We start from the raw sequence: 18668 nt of genomic DNA on the forward strand, positions 1-18668 counted from the left end.
TTAGATGAGGGTTATGTTTTAGGGATAGGTTAGAGGGAGAGAAAGGCTTTAGGTCGGAGTTGGTCATGGGGGAAGGGTCAAGGGTGGTGGTGGTGTTTCTTGGAATCTGAGTGCTGTGCATTCTTCGTCTCTTTCCATATGAACCCCTTCTCAGATACACCACTTGCAAGGAGTCTCTCATGTTCCGTTTCCTATCTTTTGCATTTGTGAATGCTTAGCTTCTCTGTTGTGAAGAGGTTCCATTGGATGGAAACCCATTGGTGTACTTGGTTTCCCTCTTCCCCTTACTTGAAGAGACCCATTTCTACCTCCGCCCAGCAAATGGCAAGGAGACTCTGATGTTAAGGAGCCTTTGACCTACGCTTCTTTCTAGCTATCTCATGACATCAGTCTTTAGGGTGAGGTTTTTCCCCGATATTGAGGTGGTGTGAGATCAAAACCAATAGCGTTCTTCAGATGTAGCTGTCTGGTTTTCCCATGGACATTGATTGAAGAGGCTTTCTTGTTCCCATTTGGATATTCTCCCCTTCTGTGTCAGAGATGAGTTGACCCTGGATGCCGGGGTTTGTTTCTGGACCCTCAACTTTATTCCATCGATCTGGATCTGTGTGTGTTGTTGTATTCCCAATAGCATACCGTCCTGCTGCTGCCGCTGCGGCTAAGTCACTTCAGTCGTGTCTGACTCTGCGCGACCCCATGGCCTGCAGCCTACCAGGCTCCTCCGTTCAGGGCATTTTCCAGGCAAGAGTACTGGAGTGGGTCGCCATCGCCTTCTCCGATACTCTCCTGAGGATCCTAGTTTGGTCGTCTAATTTCCTTTCACACAACCTTGGATGTCCGTATCGGGGCTTTTTCGTCGGATTGTATTGACAATTTAGGCTCTTTTCTGTTTCCGTAACCCCTTTTGCAATTCTTTGTTCGGTGCGAAAATGCATTGGCATTTTGGGAGGAATAGCATCGAAGCTGTGGATTGCCTTGTGGGGCTGTGACATCATTTTCCCAATAGGAATTCTTTCAAGCCCTGAGCACAGCTTCTCTTTCCAGTGATTGGTGTGGGCTTGATCTTCTTTCTTCCATCTCTCGCCGTTTTGTGAGAACAGGTCCTTCCTTCCCTTCTGGGTTAGATGGACTCGTGGGTATCACTTCAGTGAATGGCATTGTCAGTGGGGGTGATAATTCCCTTCTCATTGGAAGACTTTGCTGTGAGTATTAGAAGTGCAAGTGATTTCTCTTCCCCTTCCTCCCTGTCCATCTCTCAGAGCCACCGGGAAACAGAGGCCTCATCCAGGGTCACACAGGCCTGAGGGAGTGCAACTAGACTGTTGTTTCTTCAGGCCCTCAGTGCTGGACATCATCCGGGATACTCTGTGTGTGTCTTCCTCAGTCTGGTGTCCCTTCAGACCTTTCCCTAGTTTTCACAGGCTTGTTGTGTTGGTGTTCTTTGTCTGTTTGGAGACACGTCCTTGAGAAGCTTTGTGTTTCCACTCATTCGTCTCGCGATGTATGACCTGTCTTTTGCTTTTGTAATGAGGTCTTTCCCACGGTAGATATCTTTGATTTTGCAAAGTCCACTGTATTCTCTGGGTTGTTTTGTGGACTGCCTTTTAGCTTTGTGTGTGAAGACTCAAAGCACGTGTCCGGTTTCTGCTCATTGTTCTTCTAGATTTGTGACAAGTTTTCATGGAAACTTTGTCTAGGGATAACTGGAAGTGAACTCGGTGTAAGGTGTCAAGCCTCCATCTCCATTCATGTCATGCCCTGCAGTTTCCAATTCCCTGTTCCTGAGTGGTTTTGGAGACCTTGTGGGAAGTTTGGTTGCATCGGAGTTTGCATTTCCACCTTGAGTAGATTCACACTGTTCTGCCCTCAGGGACACTGTCAAGGGGGAGTGAGGAGCAGCCTGCACTTCCAGCAGTGACCACACGGTGGGGCGAGTGCTGCTCTCCCCTCTGGGAGCCCCAGGCCACAGGCATCCCAGTGAGGAGCCAGCTCTGTGCTCAGCTGAAAGGAGTTAGTCTCTCAGGAGCCTCTGAGCCCTTGCCTTTGGATCACCCAGGGTGGGCATTTACTGTGACAGAAAAAAATTGCCCTGAATTCCATGGACGGAAGAGCCTGGCTGTGTAGAGTTCGTGAGTTGCCGTGAATCAGACACAACTGAGGACACAAAAACTCAATAGACTAAAACAATTTTTGGGGGTGGGGGGAGTGAAAGGGGGTGATGTGGGGTTTTTTGTCTTATATAATAGCCAAGGGAAATCTAGTTTAAACCTAAATTCACATAGATGGGAAAGGTATAGCTCTCCGTCACCCTATTAAAAAAAAAAAAAAACGACTTAACTTTTCTGAAAGTTTATTTAGTAGCTTCCTTGAGCAGTTCATTGTGAAGCATTTTTTTTTTTTTCTGTGACATTGGCCTCATTAAAAAGTACGGTTTGCCTTTACTGGATAATTTTGTTCATTGGTTTGTTAGGGAATCTTGGTAATATTTGAGTTTCCTGGGGAGCATGGTCACATGACCTGGCCCTGGCCAATCGGTGCGTTCCACCTCCCTGGCCACTGTGATTGGCTCCGGACTGGGGCAGTGCCCAATCGGGGCCCAGGGCCGGGCCTCACGTTGGAAGCCAGGGGAAGACGAGCTCTCGTCCTGCTGGGGTAGGGGAAGGGGTGGGGCCGGGGGAGGTCAGGCTCCAGCAGTGGGAGGGGCTTGAGGTCCGCCTGCGGCAGTTGGTGACCTTCCTGCTCCCCTCAGGGCAGAGCCGCCGGCCTGAGAATGAGGGCGCTGCTGAGCCCAGGGGCTGGGATGGCCCGTTGCTGCTGTGGTCCCAGAGCTCCACCCGAGACCTGAGGGAGGCCGTCTGCCCGTGAGTCCTCTCCCGCTTGTCTGTCAGCTTGTTTGAAGCATGCTGGGTTTTCTGCCCAGCTGGCTAAGGGGAGTCCCTGGAAATGCAAGGGTGTGGGTTTTGGCAGACTTCAGGGAAGACATGCCAGATGAGCCTGGGAGACTCCAGCTTAATCTGGATTCAGGAGATATCTCTTCGGGCCAGCTAGTAATTGTAGGATAAGCCTAATGAGTCTTCACAGGATGAAGAGAGTAACGTGCCAAGGTAGCAATCGATGTCCTCCTTCGAGAGGATGAAGCTGGTGCTCAGAGAAGGGGGGAACTTGGCCACAGCAAGGAGGTGTGCACCCAGACAGAACCCCCAGATCCGGCCATTTGAGCTCAGGGAGGCCACTGGTGTGGCTTGTCCCTGTGGCAGGGGCCGAGGCACGCAGCCCACCCTGATTCCTGCGGGGGCCTGACTTGGGAAGTGCCATCTGGTAGCTTTGAGACTCACCAAACCAAATTGCACTGGAGAGGGGAAGGACACCTTCCTTCATCCACCCCCCACCCCCGCCGGATTCCCACATACCCTGACCCCTTTCTCTGGATTTCGGAGCCATTTCCAGAGTCCCGCTCATATGACCTCATTCGAAGTGCACTGTGGACGAGCTGCCATCTGCAGCTGCTACCACAGCAGCCAAGGGCTTTAGCTCCCGAGTACCTCCCTTCCTTTGGAACTTGGGGGCCCTCTACTCCCCACTTGCACACCACAGACCTTTGCTGAGGATTGTGGGGACCCTCACTCAGTTTGCAGCACGTTGTAGCCATCCCTGTCCTCTCAATACCTCCCTTGCCACTCAGCTTGTGAGCTCCTTTGGAGCAGCGTGGCCCACCTGGCTGCAACGGAAGAGACACAGCTGACAGGGAAACAACAGCTTAGATCTGACAGCCGGAAAGCTCTGTCAAAAGGGACCTCCCTCTTCACACCGTAGAGGCTGTAGGAGCCGCCAGGGTTTGGGAACCAGTGCTGGGGCCAAAATGACTCCACAGCTGTTTTCCTTCCTGGGGAGGGTTCTGGCTCCAGTGGGAATGGCTCAAGTCTCCTAAGGTTCTGAAAGCCCACTGTGTGCAGATTCACGGTACACAGAGAGGAGAAGGTGGAGTCCTGCCCTGGAGGTGGGCACAGCTCACGGATGAGCCAGGCAGGCAGGCAGGCAGGCAGGGCATGAGAACACCTGAGCTGCCTTCATGAGTGAACGGTGTGGGGGCAGAGGAAGAGAAGCCGGTCTGCTCCCTCATGTGGTGCCCAGGGCAGGTTGTCCCCAGAGGAAACCCTTACGACGGTGAGGACTATCACTGCTGTTTCCCAAGGGGTTCCGTCGGTGCGTGTCTTCCCCGGAGCGGTCAGGCCGTCTCCAAAGTACACTGGCCATGGGCATTGCCTCTCCTTGGAACTTCCCATGTGTTTCTCTTTTTTATGGAACAGTGATTTTTCTAGAGGGGTTCTGGGCCACAAGGTTGTTGGGTCATTTTCTAGCCTTCTGTCGTGAAGAACGCTTTCCTGGGCGTTGGGGTGGTTTGTTGTTCCAGCTCCCTTTCTTGGCTTCTTTTGGGAGCTGGTGCAACAAGAGGAGCTCAGCCTCTGCCTTCTGGCTGAGATGTCACCCTTCAAACAGCAATGCCTGCCTGGAGATAATGATGGCATTTGCCAAAAGGGCTTCGTTTGGCACATGATATCTTGAAAGGACGTACACCGTCCTTTCAGCTATCAAAGGCTAGTTCAAATGACATAAAAATGAGAACTCTCCAATGGAGTCTTACAGTAGGTGGAGAGTCCGAAAAAAACCCCTTCAGTCATTTCACTGAGAGTCATTGATTGGGGACACCAAGAATATAGGAAGGAATGCAGAAAGAAAAGGTGAAATTGTGTTCAGGATCGGGGGGAGGGATGAACAGGGCGTGCTTGCCTTGAATCCAGGCTTTGTTGGGGGGTGGGGCATAAAGATCGATCGGGTCTGAAACTACAGAGTGGTGATGGTAACACAGTATCACCAGAGTTACACAACAGTGTTCCCAAATTGCAACAATGATGAAAAAGTTTACTAATCCCAACTTAACCAAGAGAAATACAGGAAACCATACAAAAAATAAAACATCACCAGAAAGGTGGAAACAAACCAAATGCAAAGCAGTTCAGGGGAAAGGAACTCCATGTCCCCTGGGGGCAGACGGAGTTGCCAGCCTCCACGGTGAGCAGACAGGGATGGAGGCTGCAGAGCCGACCGCTCCCCTGGACGTGGTGTTTCCGGCAAGGGCTCTGGGTCTCTGTCCAGAGCGGGGGCTCGTTCTTCCTGCAGGGGCGGGTGAGTCATCGTCGGCGTCTGGGTGTTGCGCGGGAGCCAGGGCAGGCTCTCCCTGCCGAGGCGGTGACTCCTCCTCTGCCTCGGGTTCTCCTGCCAAAGCCCGAGCAGGTACAGGTGCACGTGGAGGTGGAGGTTCTGGCTGAGGGGGTGGGACATCAGTGCCTGGGGCTGGGGGTCCTGCAGGCACGGAGATCCGATCTGCCCGGTGTGCTGGCCAGTACCCAGCTGGCCTGGTGTCTCTGTGAGGGCAAGTCTCGGTTCTCCATCTGGCCTCGGTGGATCCCTGGGTCCTGCACCTGGAGCCACCACCTCTGTAGGGACAGGTCTGGGAAGTAGAGCCTGGTTCCAGTTGGAGGCCAGTGCTAGAGCCGGGGGAGAAGCAAAGTTTGCCCACAGGCCAGCCTTGGCATGTGCGTATCCCGGGACAGAAAGCTTCCAAGAGATTCCCAAAGAATACCCCGGGTCGGATGTCTTTTGGGACTGAAGTGTGCAAGATGGGGGTGGGGGTGTGAGGCCAGCGCTTGCTGCAGGCCCAGCAGCATCTTTCGGGGACTCGTCCCTGTGTAGCTCAGCACCCCCTCCCCACACACTCCCGTGCACCAGCCCCAGCGTCCTCACCTCTGTGCTCTGGCGTGCTGGGCTCCAGGTCCTCCTGCTGCCTCAGAGGCCGGGGTTCTCGGGACTCTGGGTCGGAGCCGGGTGTGCTGAGCTCCGTGGCAGCCTCAGACTGGGCCGCCGGGTGTATCCTGGGCGGTGTCTCGGCAGCAGGCCTTCCCCGCCTCCGCTTCGCCCCCGGTGGGGCTGATGCCTCCGTGGGCACGCTCACCTGGAGCCTGCACTGGGCCTCACGGGCGGGGGGGTGGTGCTCCGACCCCTCCCTCCGGGAGGTGGACGGGGTGTCCCCGTCCTCGGCCTCATCACGTGGGAAGCTCTGCAACGACAGTGACCGTCAGCCAGCCGTGCTGGGAGTTTTCCGAGCTGGGCCTGGCCAGTGGAGCCGCTGCTTCTGCCTGCTCGAACTTCTCTTCCCAGAAGGGTCAGAGACGTGTGTCTGCTCAGATCCCCACCCGGGAGGAAAGAGACCCACCTGAGGGTGTGAGGTCAGCCTGGGCGGCCGGCGCTGCCCGCACTCTCCCCATCCCACCCAGCCTGCTCTCCCCTGGGGTGTGGACACAACTTGTCCACAGGCTTCTGACCCCACATCCGCCTGGGCTTCCTTGAGGGAGACACACCCCGAGAAACCCGCATCCACACACACAGGCAAAGGACCCGGTGTTTCCGGGTGGCATGGGAGAGGTGGCCTGGCCCCGCCTGGGGCTCCCCGTGTTACCTTTCTGTTTCTCCGGGCAAAGGGCCAGAGGCCTCTCGGGGGTGCCCTGAGCCAACGTCGACAGGGTGCCCACGCACACTGCCTGTGAGCTTTCCTGAGGCCCCGGCCTCTGGGCAGGGGCAAACAGCAGAACATCCTGGCAGCAAGTGATCTGGCTGGGGGCTCCTCTCCGCTCTGGAGGCCTGGATACCCGGGTTGCGGGTTCTGTTGGGTTCTGTTGCCGGCAGGTGACATCATTTCCTGGGGTTCGTGCTGAGGTCCCTTCCCCAAAACTTCCCAAGGGAATCTCTGGGTTTCTGACTGCTCGACCACCCCCCTTAGGCCATGTGCAGGCACAGTGACAGCCACGCAGCCCAGCCCACAGCCCTGGGGAGGCCTGGGTGCAGCCAGGGCCTGAGCTCTGAGGACCCCGCTGCTCTCAGACCAGGCTCCTTCTTCTCATAAGTGGTGTGGCCCTGGACAAGCATATGCCCCTCAGGGTTTCCCCAGTCTCTCCATCTGCAGAGTGGGGGTCATTCTCCCATCTGTTTCCTAGGTCTGTCGGCCTACGAGCAGCTCCATGCCTCTCCACCTGGGGCCGATATCACGTGGAGCTTGTGCGCTGAGACTTCAGAAAGAAAGACGCCATCCAGGGCTGACACAGCACAGAATGGGGCAGAACGAGGCCTGGATGCGCCGTGGTACCCAGGAAAAGGCACTCCCCCTCCTGACTGTTTTGAGACCCCGCATGCAAGTTGGAGGACCGAAAGGAAGACTCGAAGGTCTCCCTCTCTTATAGAAAAGAGTAGCCAACTTTCTGGTCCTCTGTTTCCATTGAGATTCTGTTCAAGTGTCCCAGCTCGGCTTCTGCGGGTGGCGGAGCTTCTAATGGCTCCCTGCGTTCTTGTCTTTTCCTCTCGAAACCTTCCGTCCTTTTCCCCCTTCTGGGGTGGATGGGCACTGTCATTGCTTCTACCTTCGAGACAGATTGATGAAAAGTCTGGACCACCGACTCCTTTCCTCTCTTTGGTTCCGTGTCTCTCTCTGGCTGTGTCCCTCTCTTTTCCTTTCTCGATTCAGTCTGTGCCTTCCTCTTTCTCTCTCGTGTGTGGATGGATGGATGCTAGGAATGCCCATGTATATGATTAGATGAGGGTTATGTTTTAGGGATAGGTTAGAGGGAGAGAAAGGCTTTAGGTCGGAGTTGGTCATGGGGGAAGGGTCAAGGGTGGTGGTGGTGTTTCTTGGAATCTGAGTGCTGTGCGTTCTTCGTCTCTTTCCATATGAACCCCTTCTCAGATACACCACTTGCAAGGAGTCTCTCATGTTCCGTTTCCTATCTTTTGCATTTGTGAATGCTTACCTTCTCTGTTGTGAAGAGGTTCCATTGGATGGAAACCCATTGGTGTACTTGGTTTCCCTCTTCCCCTTACTTGAAGAGACCCATTTCTACCTCCGCCCAGCAAATGGCAAGGAGACTCTGATGTTAAGGAGCCTTTGACCTACGCTTCTTTCTAGCTATCTCATGACATCAGTCTTTAGGGTGAGGTTTTTCCCCGATATTGAGGTGGTGTGAGATCAAAACCAATAGCGTTCTTCAGATGTAGCTGTCTGGTTTTCCCATGGACATTGATTGAAGAGGCTTTCTTGTTCCCATTTGGATATTCTCCCCTTCTGTGTCAGAGATGAGTTGACCCTGGATGCCGGGGTTTGTTTCTGGACCCTCAACTTTATTCCATCGATCTGGATCTGTGTGTGTTGTTGTATTCCCAATAGCATACCGTCCTGCTGCTGCCGCTGTGGCTAAGTCACTTCAGTCGTGTCTGACTCTGCGCGACCCCATGGCCTGCAGCCTACCAGGCTCCTCCGTCCAGGGCATTCTCCAGGCAAGAGTACTGGAGTGGGTCGCCATCGCCTTCTCCGATACTCTCCTGAGGATCCTAGTTTGGTCGTCTAATTTCCTTTCACACAACCTTGGATGTCCGTATCGGGGCTTTTTCGTCGGATTGTATTGACAATTTAGGCTCTTTTCTGTTTCCGTAACCCCTTTTGCAATTCTTTGTTCGGTGCGAAAATGCATTGGCATTTTGGGAGGAATAGCATCGAAGCTGTGGATTGCCTTGTGGGGCTGTGACATCATTTTCCCAATAGGAATTCTTTCAAGCCCTGAGCACAGCTTCTCTTTCCAGTGATTGGTGTGGGCTTGATCTTCTTTCTTCCATCTCTCGCTGTTTTGTGAGAACAGGTCCTTCCTTCCCTTCTGGGTTAGATGGACTCGTGGGTATCACTTCAGTGAATGGCATTGTCAGTGGGGGTGATAATTCCCTTCTCATTGGAAGACTTTGCTGTGAGTATTAGAAGTGCAAGTGATTTCTCTTCCCCTTCCTCCCTGTCCATCTCTCAGAGCCACCGGGAAACAGAGGCCTCATCCAGGGTCACACAGGCCTGAGGGAGTGCAACTAGACTGTTGTTTCTTCAGGCCCTCAGTGCTGGACATCATCCGGGATACTCTGTGTGTGTCTTCCTCAGTCTGGTGTCCCTTCAGACCTTTCCCTAGTTTTCACAGGCTTGTTGTGTTGGTGTTCTTTGTCTGTTTGGAGACACGTCCTTGAGAAGCTTTGTGTTTCCACTCATTCGTCTCGCGATGTATGACCTGTCTTTTGCTTTTGTAATGAGGTCTTTCCCACAGTAGATATCTTTGATTTTGCAAAGTCCACTGTATTCTCTGGGTTGTTTTGTGGACTGCCTTTTAGCTTTGTGTGTGAAGACTCAAAGCACGTGTCCGGTTTCTGCTCATTGTTCTTCTAGATTTGTGACAAGTTTTCATGGAAACTTTGTCTAGGGATAACTGGAAGTGAACTCGGTGTAAGGTGTCAAGCCTCCATCTCCATTCATGTCATGCCCTGCAGTTTCCAATTCCCTGTTCCTGAGTGGTTTTGGAGACCTTGTGGGAAGTTTGGTTGCATCGGAGTTTGCATTTCCACCTTGAGTAGATTCACACTGTTCTGCCCTCAGGGACACTGTCAAGGGGGAGTGAGGAGCAGCCTGCACTTCCAGCAGTGACCACACGGTGGGGCGAGTGCTGCTCTCCCCTCTGGGAGCCCCAGGCCACAGGCATCCCAGTGAGGAGCCAGCTCTGTGCTCAGCTGAAAGGAGTTAGTCTCTCAGGAGCCTCTGAGCCCTTGCCTTTGGATCACCCAGGGTGGGCATTTACTGTGACAGAAAAAAATTGCCCTGAATTCCATGGACGGAAGAGCCTGGCTGTGTAGAGTTCGTGAGTTGCCGTGAATCAGACACAACTGAGGACACAAAAACTCAATAGACTAAAACACTTTTTGGGGGTGGGGGGAGTGAAAGGGGGTGATGTGGGGTTTTTTGTCTTATATAATAGCCAAGGGAAATCTAGTTTAAACCTAAATTCACATAGATGGGAAAGGTATAGCTCTCCGTCACCCTATTAAAAAAAAAAAAAAAAAACGACTTAACTTTTCTGAAAGTTTATTTAGTAGCTTCCTTGAGCAGTTCATTGTGAAGCATTTTTTTTTTTTTCTGTGACATTGGCCTCATTAAAAAGTACGGTTTGCGTTTACTGGATAATTTTGTTCATTGGTTTGTTAGGGAATCTTGGTAATATTTGAGTTTCCTGGGGAGCATGGTCACATGACCTGGCCCTGGCCAATCGGTGCGTTCCACCTCCCTGGCCACTGTGATTGGCTCCGGACTGGGGCAGTGCCCAATCGGGGCCCAGGGCCGGGCCTCACGTTGGAAGCCAGGGGAAGACGAGCTCTCGTCCTGCTGGGGTAGGGGAAGGGGTGGGGCCGGGGGAGGTCAGGCTCCAGCAGTGGGAGGGGCTTGAGGTCCGCCTGCGGCAGTTGGTGACCTTCCTGCTCCCCTCAGGGCAGAGCCGCCGGCCTGAGAATGAGGGCGCTGCTGAGCCCAGGGGCTGGGATGGCCCGTTGCTGCTGTGGTCCCAGAGCTCCACCCGAGACCTGAGGGAGGCCGTCTGCCCGTGAGTCCTCTCCCGCTTGTCTGTCAGCTTGTTTGAAGCATGCTGGGTTTTCTGCCCAGCTGGCTAAGGGGAGTCCCTGGAAATGCAAGGGTGTGGGTTTTGGCAGACTTCAGGGAAGACATGCCAGATGAGCCTGGGAGACTCCAGCTTAATCTGGATTCAGGAGATATCTCTTCGGGCCAGCTAGTAATTGTAGGATAAGCCTAATGAGTCTTCACAGGATGAAGAGAGTAACGTGCCAAGGTAGCAATCGATGTCCTCCTTCGAGAGGATGAAGCTGGTGCTCAGAGAAGGGGGGAACTTGGCCACAGCAAGGAGGTGTGCACCCAGACAGAACCCCCAGATCCGGCCATTTGAGCTCAGGGAGGCCACTGGTGTGGCTTGTCCCTGTGGCAGGGGCCGAGGCACGCAGCCCACCCTGATTCCTGCGGGGGCCTGACTTGGGAAGTGCCATCTGGTAGCTTTGAGACTCACCAAACCAAATTGCACTGGAGAGGGGAAGGACACCTTCCTTCATCCACCCCCCACCCCCGCCGGATTCCCACATACCCTGACCCCTTTCTCTGGATTTCGGAGCCATTTCCAGAGTCCCGCTCATATGACCTCATTCGAAGTGCACTGTGGACGAGCTGCCATCTGCAGCTGCTACCACAGCAGCCAAGGGCTTTAGCTCCCGAGTACCTCCCTTCCTTTGGAACTTGGGGGCCCTCTACTCCCCACTTGCACACCACAGACCTTTGCTGAGGATTGTGGGGACCCTCACTCAGTTTGCAGCACGTTGTAGCCATCCCTGTCCTCTCAATACCTCCCTTGCCACTCAGCTTGTGAGCTCCTTTGGAGCAGCGTGGCCCACCTGGCTGCAACGGAAGAGACACAGCTGACAGGGAAACAACAGCTTAGATCTGACAGCCGGAAAGCTCTGTCAAAAGGGACCTCCCTCTTCACACCGTAGAGGCTGTAGGAGCCGCCAGGGTTTGGGAACCAGTGCTGGGGCCAAAATGACTCCACAGCTGTTTTCCTTCCTGGGGAGGGTTCTGGCTCCAGTGGGAATGGCTCAAGTCTCCTAAGGTTCTGAAAGCCCACTGTGTGCAGAGTCACGGTACACAGAGAGGAGAAGGTGGAGTCCTGCCCTGGAGGTGGGCACAGCTCACGGATGAGCCAGGCAGGCAGGCAGGCAGGCAGGGCATGAGAACACCTGAGCTGCCTTCATGAGTGAACGGTGTGGGGGCAGAGGAAGAGAAGCCGGTCTGCTCCCTCATGTGGTGCCCAGGGCAGGTTGTCCCCAGAGGAAACCCTTACGACGGTGAGGACTATCACTGCTGTCTCCCAAGGGGTTACGTCGGTGCGTGTCTTCCCCGGAGCGGTCAGGCCGTCTCTAAAGTACACTGGCCATGGGCATTGCCTCTCCTTGGAACTTCCCATGTGTTTCTCTTTTTTATGGAACAGTGATTTTTCTAGAGGGGTTCTGGGCCACAAGGTTGTTGGGTCATTTTCTAGCCTTCTGTCGTGAAGAACGCTTTCCTGGGCGTTGGGGTGGTTTGTTGTTCCAGCTCCCTTTCTTGGCTTCTTTTGGGAGCTGGTGCAACAAGAGGAGCTCAGCCTCTGCCTTCTGGCTGAGATGTCACCCTTCAAACAGCAATGCCTGCCTGGAGATAATGATGGCATTTGCCAAAAGGGCTTCGTTTGGCACATGATATCTTGAAAGGACGTACACCGTCCTTTCAGCTATCAAAGGCTAGTTCAAATGACATAAAAATGAGAACTCTCCAATGGAGTCTTACAGTAGGTGGAGAGTCCGAAAAAATCTCCTTCAGTCATTTCACTGAGAGTCATTGATTGGGGACACCAAGAATATAGGAAGGAATGCAGAAAGAAAAGGTGAAATTGTGTTCAGGATCGGGGGGAGGGATGAACAGGGCGTGCTTGCCTTGAATCCAGGCTTTGTTGGGGGGTGGGGCATAAAGATCGAACGGGTCTGAAACTACAAAGTGGTGATGGTAACACAGTATCACCAGAGTTACACAACAGTGTTCCCAAATTGCAACAATGATGAAAAAGTTTACTAATCCCAACTTAACCAAGAGAAATACAGGAAACCATACAAAAAATGAAACATCACCAGAAAGGTGGAAACAAACCAAATGCAAAGCAGTTCAGGGGAAAGGAACTCCATGTCCCCTGGGGGCAGACGGAGTTGCCGGCCTCCACGGTGAGCAGACAGGGATGGAGGCTGCAGAGCCGACCGCTCCCCTGGACGTGGTGTTTCCGGCAAGGGCTCTGGGTCTCTGCCCAGAGCGGGGGCTCGTTCTTCCTGCAGGGGCGGGTGAGTCATCGTCGGCGTCTGGGTGTTGCGCGGGAGCCAGGGCAGGCTCTCCCTGCCGAGGCGGTGACTCCTCCTCTGCCTCGGGTTCTCCTGCCAAAGCCCGAGCAGGTACAGGTGCACGTGGAGGTGGAGGTTCTGGCTGAGGGGGTGGGACATCAGTGCCTGGGGCTGGGGGTCCTGCAGGCACGGAGATCCGATCTGCCCGGTGTGCTGGCCAGTACCCAGCTGGCCTGGTGTCTCTGCGAGGGCAAGTCTCGGTTCTCCATCTGGCCTCGGTGGATCCCTGGGTCCTGCACCTGGAGCCACCACCTCTGTAGGGACAGGTCTGGGAAGTAGAGCCTGGTTCCAGTTGGAGGCCAGTGCTAGAGCCGGGGGAGAAGCAAAGTTTGCCCACAGGCCAGCCTTGGCATGTGCGTATCCCGGGACAGAAAGCTTCCAAGAGATTCCCAAAGAATACCCCGGGTCGGATGTCTTTTGGGACTGAAGTGTGCAAGATGGGGGTGGGGGTGTGAGGCCAGCGCTTGCTGCAGGCCCAGCAGCATCTTTCGGGGACTCGTCCGTGTGTAGCTCAGCACCCCCTCCCCACACACTCCCGTGCACCAGCCCCAGCGTCCTCACCTCTGTGCTCTGGCGTGCTGGGCTCCAGGTCCTCCTGCTGCCTCAGAGGCCGGGGTTCTCGGGACTCTGGGTCGGAGCCGGGTGTGCTGAGCTCCGTGGCAGCCTCAGACTGGGCCGCCGGGTGTATCCTGGGCGGTGTCTCGGCAGCAGGCCTTCCCCGCCTCCGCTTCGCCCCCGGTGGGGCTGATGCCTCCGTGGGCACGCTCACCTGGAGCCTGCACTGGGCCTCACGGGCGGGGGGGTGGTGCTCCGACCCCTCCCTCCGGGAGGTGGACGGGGTGTCCCCGTCCTCGGCCTCATCACGTGGGAAGCTCTGCAACGACAGTGACCGTCAGCCAGCCGTGCTGGGAGTTTTCCGAGCTGGGCCTGGCCAGTGGAGCCGCTGCTTCTGCCTGCTCGAACTTCTCTTCCCAGAAGGGTCAGAGACGTGTGTCTGCTCAGATCCCCACCCGGGAGGAAAGAGACCCACCTGAGGGTGTGAGGTCAGCCTGGGCGGCCGGCGCTGCCCGCACTCTCCCCATCCCACCCAGCCTGCTCTCCCCTGGGGTGTGGACACAACTTGTCCACAGGCTTCTGACCCCACATCCGCCTGGGCTTCCTTGAGGGAGACACACCCCGAGAAACCCGCATCCACACACACAGGCAAAGGACCCGGTGTTTCCGGGTGGCATGGGAGAGGTGGCCTGGCCCCGCCTGGGGCTCCCCGTGTTACCTTTCTGTTTCTCCGGGCAAAGGGCCAGAGGCCTCTCGGGGGTGCCCTGAGCCAACGTCGACAGGGTGCCCACGCACACTGCCTGTGAGCTTTCCTGAGGCCCCGGCCTCTGGGCAGGGGCAAACAGCAGAACATCCTGGCAGCAAGTGATCTGGCTGGGGGCTCCTCTCCGCTCTGGAGGCCTGGATACCCGGGTTGCGGGTTCTGTTGGGTTCTGTTGCCGGCAGGTGACATCATTTCCTGGGGTTCGTGCTGAGGTCCCTTCCCCAAAACTTCCCAAGGGAATCTCTGGGTTTCTGACTGCTCGACCACCCCCCTTAGGCCATGTGCAGGCACAGTGACGGCCACGCAGCCCAGCCCACAGCCCTGTGGAGGCCTGGGTGCAGCCAGGGCCTGAGCTCTGAGGACCCCGCTGCTCTCAGACCAGGCTCCTTCTTCTCATAAGTGGTGTGGCCCTGGACAAGCATATGCCCCTCAGGGTTTCCCCAGTCTCTCCATCTGCAGAGTGGGGGTCATTCTCCCATCTGTTTCCTAGGTCTGTCGGCCTACGAGCAGCTCCATGCCTCTCCACCTGGGGCCGATATCACGTGGAGCTTGTGCGCTGAGACTTCAGAAAGAAAGACGCCATCCAGGGCTGACACAGCACAGAATGGGGCAGAACGAGGCCTGGATGCGCCGTGGTACCCAGGAAAAGGCACTCCCCCTCCTGACTGTTTTGAGACCCCGCATGCAAGTTGGAGGACCGAAAGGAAGACTCGAAGGTCTCCCTCTCTTATAGAAAAGAGTAGCCAACTTTCTGGTCCTCTGTTTCCATTGAGATTCTGTTCAAGTGTCCCAGCTCGGCTTCTGCGGGTGGCTGAGCTTCTAATGGCTCCCTGCGTTCTTGTCTTTTCCTCTCCAAACCTTCCGTCCTTTTCCCCCTTCTGGGGTGGATGGGCGCTGTCATTGCTTCTACCTTCGAGACAGATTGATGAAAAGTCTGGACCATCGACTCCTTTCCTCTCTTTGGTTCCGTGTCTCTCTCTGGCTGTGTCCCTCTCTTTTCCTTTCTCGATTCAGTCTGTGCCTTCCTCTTTCTCTCTCGTGTGTGGATGGATGGATGCTAGGAATGCCCATGTATATGATTAGATGAGGGTTATGTTTTAGGGATAGGTTAGAGGGAGAGAAAGGCTTTAGGTCGGAGTTGGTCATGGGGGAAGGGTCAAGGGTGGTGGTGGTGTTTCTTGGAATCTGAGTGCTGTGCATTCTTCGTCTCTTTCCATATGAACCCCTTCTCAGATACACCACTTGCAAGGAGTCTCTCATGTTCCGTTTCCTATCTTTTGCATTTGTGAATGCTTAGCTTCTCTGTTGTGAAGAGGTTCCATTGGATGGAAACCCATTGGTGTACTTGGTTTCCCTCTTCCCCTTACTTGAAGAGACCCATTTCTACCTCCGCCCAGCAAATGGCAAGGAGACTCTGATGTTAAGGAGCCTTTGACCTACGCTTCTTTCTAGCTATCTCATGACATCAGTCTTTAGGGTGAGGTTTTTCCCCGATATTGAGGTGGTGTGAGATCAAAACCAATAGCGTTCTTCAGATGTAGCTGTCTGGTTTTCCCATGGACATTGATTGAAGAGGCTTTCTTGTTCCCATTTGGATATTCTCCCCTTCTGTGTCAGAGATGAGTTGACCATGGATGCCGGGGTTTGTTTCTGGACCCTCAACTTTATTCCATCGATCTGGATCTGTGTGTGTTGTTGTATTCCCAATAGCATACTGTCCTGCTGCTTCTGCTGCGGCTAAGTCACTTCAGTCGTGTCTGACTCTGCGCGACCCCATGGCCTGCAGCCTACCAGGCTCCTCCGTCCAGGGCATTTTCCAGGCAAGAGTACTGGAGTGGGTCGCCATCGCCTTCTCCGATACTCTCCTGAGGATCCTAGTTTGGTCGTCTAATTTCCTTTCACACAACCTTGGACGTCCGTATCGGGGCTTTTTCGTCGGATTGTATTGACAATTTAGGCTCTTTTCTGTTTCCGTAACCCCTTTTGCAATTCTTTGTTCGGTGCGAACATGCATTGGCATTTTGGGAGGAATAGCATCGAAGCTGTGGATTGCCTTGTGGGGCTGTGACATCATTTTCCCAATAGGAATTCTTTCAAGCCCTGAGCACAGCTTCTCTTTCCAGTGATTGGTGTGGGCTTGATCTTCTTTCTTCCATCTCTCGCCGTTTTGTGAGAACAGGTCCTTCCTTCCCTTCTGGGTTAGATGGACTCGTGGGTATCACTTCAGTGAATGGCATTGTCAGTGGGGGTGATAATTCCCTTCTCATTGGAAGACTTTGCTGTGAGTATTAGAAGTGCAAGTGATTTCTCTTCCCCTTCCTCCCTGTCCATCTCTCAGAGCCACCGGGAAACAGAGGCCTCATCCAGGGTCACACAGGCCTGAGGGAGTGCAACTAGACTGTTGTTTCTTCAGGCCCTCAGTGCTGGACATCATCCGGGATACTCTGTGTGTGTCTTCCTCAGTCTGGCGTCCCTTCAGACCTTTCCCTAGTTTTCACAGGCTTGTTGTGTTGGTGTTCTTTGTCTGTTTGGAGACACGTCCTTGAGAAGCTTTGTGTTTCCACTCATTCGTCTCGCGATGTATGACCTGTCTTTTGCTTTTGTAATGAGGTCTTTCCCACGGTAGATGTCTTTGATTTTGCAAAGTCCACTGTATTCTCTGGGTTGTTTTGTGGACTGCCTTTTAGTTTTGTGTGTGAAGACTCAAAGCACGTGTCCGGTTTCTGCTCATTGTTCTTCTAGATTTGTGACAACTTTTCATGGAAACTTTGTCTAGGGATAACTGGAAGTGAACTCGGTGTAAGGTGTCAAGTCTCCATCTCCATTCATGTCATGCCCTGCAGTTTCCAATTCCCTGTTCCTGAGTGGTTTTGGAGACCTTGTGGGAAGTTTGGTTGCATCGGAGTTTGCATTTCCACCTTGAGTAGATTCACACTGTTCTGCCCTCAGGGACACTGTCAAGGGGGAGTGAGGAGCAGCCTGCACTTGCAGCAGTGACCACACGGTGGGGCGAGTGCTGCTGTTCCCTCTGGGAGCCCCAGGCCACAGGCATCCCAGTGAGGAGCCAGCTCTGTGCTCAGCTGAAAGGAGTTAGTCTCTCAGGAGCCTCTGAGCCCTTGCCTTTGGATCACCCAGGGTGGGCATTTACTGTGACAGAAAAAAATTGCCCTGAATTCCATGGACGGAAGAGCCTGGCTGTGTAGAGTTCGTGAGTTGCCGTGAATCAGACACAACTGAGGACACAAAAACTCAATAGACTAAAACACTTTTTGGGGGTGGGGGGAGTGAAAGGGGGTGATGTGGGGTTTTTTGTCTTATATAATAGCCAAGGGAAATCTAGTTTAAACCTAAATTCACATAGATGGGAAAGGTATAGCTCTCCGTCACCCTATTAAAAAAAAAAAAAAAAACGACTTAACTTTTCTGAAAGTTTATTTAGTAGCTTCCTTGAGCAGTTCATTGTGAAGCATTTTTTTTTTTTTTCTGTGACATTGGCCTCATTAAAAAGTACGGTTTGCGTTTACTGGATAATTTTGTTCATTGGTTTGTTAGGGAATCTTGGTAATATTTGAGTTTCCTGGGGAGCATGGTCACATGACCTGGCCCTGGCCAATCGGTGCGTTCCACCTCCCTGGCCACTGTGATTGGCTCCGGACTGGGGCAGTGCCCAATCGGGGCCCAGGGCCGGGCCTCACGTTGGAAGCCAGGGGAAGACGAGCTCTCGTCCTGCTGGGGTAGGGGAAGGGGTGGGGCCGGGGGAGGTCAGGCTCCAGCAGTGGGAGGGGCTTGAGGTCCGCCTGCGGCAGTTGGTGACCTTCCTGCTCCCCTCAGGGCAGAGCCGCCGGCCTGAGAATGAGGGCGCTGCTGAGCCCAGGGGCTGGGATGGCCCGTTGCTGCTGTGGTCCCAGAGCTCCACCCGAGACCTGAGGGAGGCCGTCTGCCCGTGAGTCCTCTCCCGCTTGTCTGTCAGCTTGTTTGAAGCATGCTGGGTTTTCTGCCCAGCTGGCTAAGGGGAGTCCCTGGAAATGCAAGGGTGTGGGTTTTGGCAGACTTCAGGGAAGACATGCCAGATGAGCCTGGGAGACTCCAGCTTAATCTGGATTCAGGAGATATCTCTTCGGGCCAGCTAGTAATTGTAGGATAAGCCTAATGAGTCTTCACAGGATGAAGAGAGTAACGTGCCAAGGTAGCAATCGATGTCCTCCTTCGAGAGGATGAAGCTGGTGCTCAGAGAAGGGGGGAACTTGGCCACAGCAAGGAGGTGTGCACCCAGACAGAACCCCCAGATCCGGCCATTTGAGCTCAGGGAGGCCACTGGTGTGGCTTGTCCCTGTGGCAGGGGCCGAGGCACGCAGCCCACCCTGATTCCTGCGGGGGCCTGACTTGGGAAGTGCCATCTGGTAGCTTTGAGACTCACCAAACCAAATTGCACTGGAGAGAGGAAGGACACCTTCCTTCATCCACCCCC

The 18668-nt window shown here is 54.3% G+C and overlaps 1 protein-coding gene and 1 long non-coding RNA gene across 2 annotated transcripts; one reads left to right on the plus strand and one right to left on the minus strand.

The window, feature by feature from the left end:
- Positions 1-2388: 2388 nt before the first annotated feature.
- Positions 2389-12546, plus strand: LOC145513997 (uncharacterized). Its single transcript, XR_014059802.1, has 2 exons — positions 2389-4739; positions 12381-12546. It is a non-coding gene; the product is annotated as an uncharacterized LOC145513997 (long non-coding RNA).
- LOC145513950 (uncharacterized) lies at positions 12541-17604 on the minus strand. Its single transcript, XM_081511024.1, has 3 exons — positions 14156-17604; positions 13444-13756; positions 12541-13187 (listed from the first exon to the last, which is right to left on the minus strand). The coding sequence occupies exons 1-3, from the start codon at positions 14390-14392 to the stop codon at positions 12565-12567; spliced, it is 1173 nt and encodes a 390-aa protein (XP_081367150.1). The 5' UTR covers positions 14393-17604; the 3' UTR covers positions 12541-12564.
- Between the last annotated feature and the right edge of the window lie 1064 nt (positions 17605-18668).

This window comes from Giraffa tippelskirchi, chromosome 7 (genome assembly GCF_054371585.1).
Source record: "Giraffa tippelskirchi isolate mGirTip1 chromosome 7, T2T-mGirTip1v1.2.pri, whole genome shotgun sequence".
NCBI lineage: Eukaryota > Metazoa > Chordata > Mammalia > Artiodactyla > Giraffidae > Giraffa > Giraffa tippelskirchi.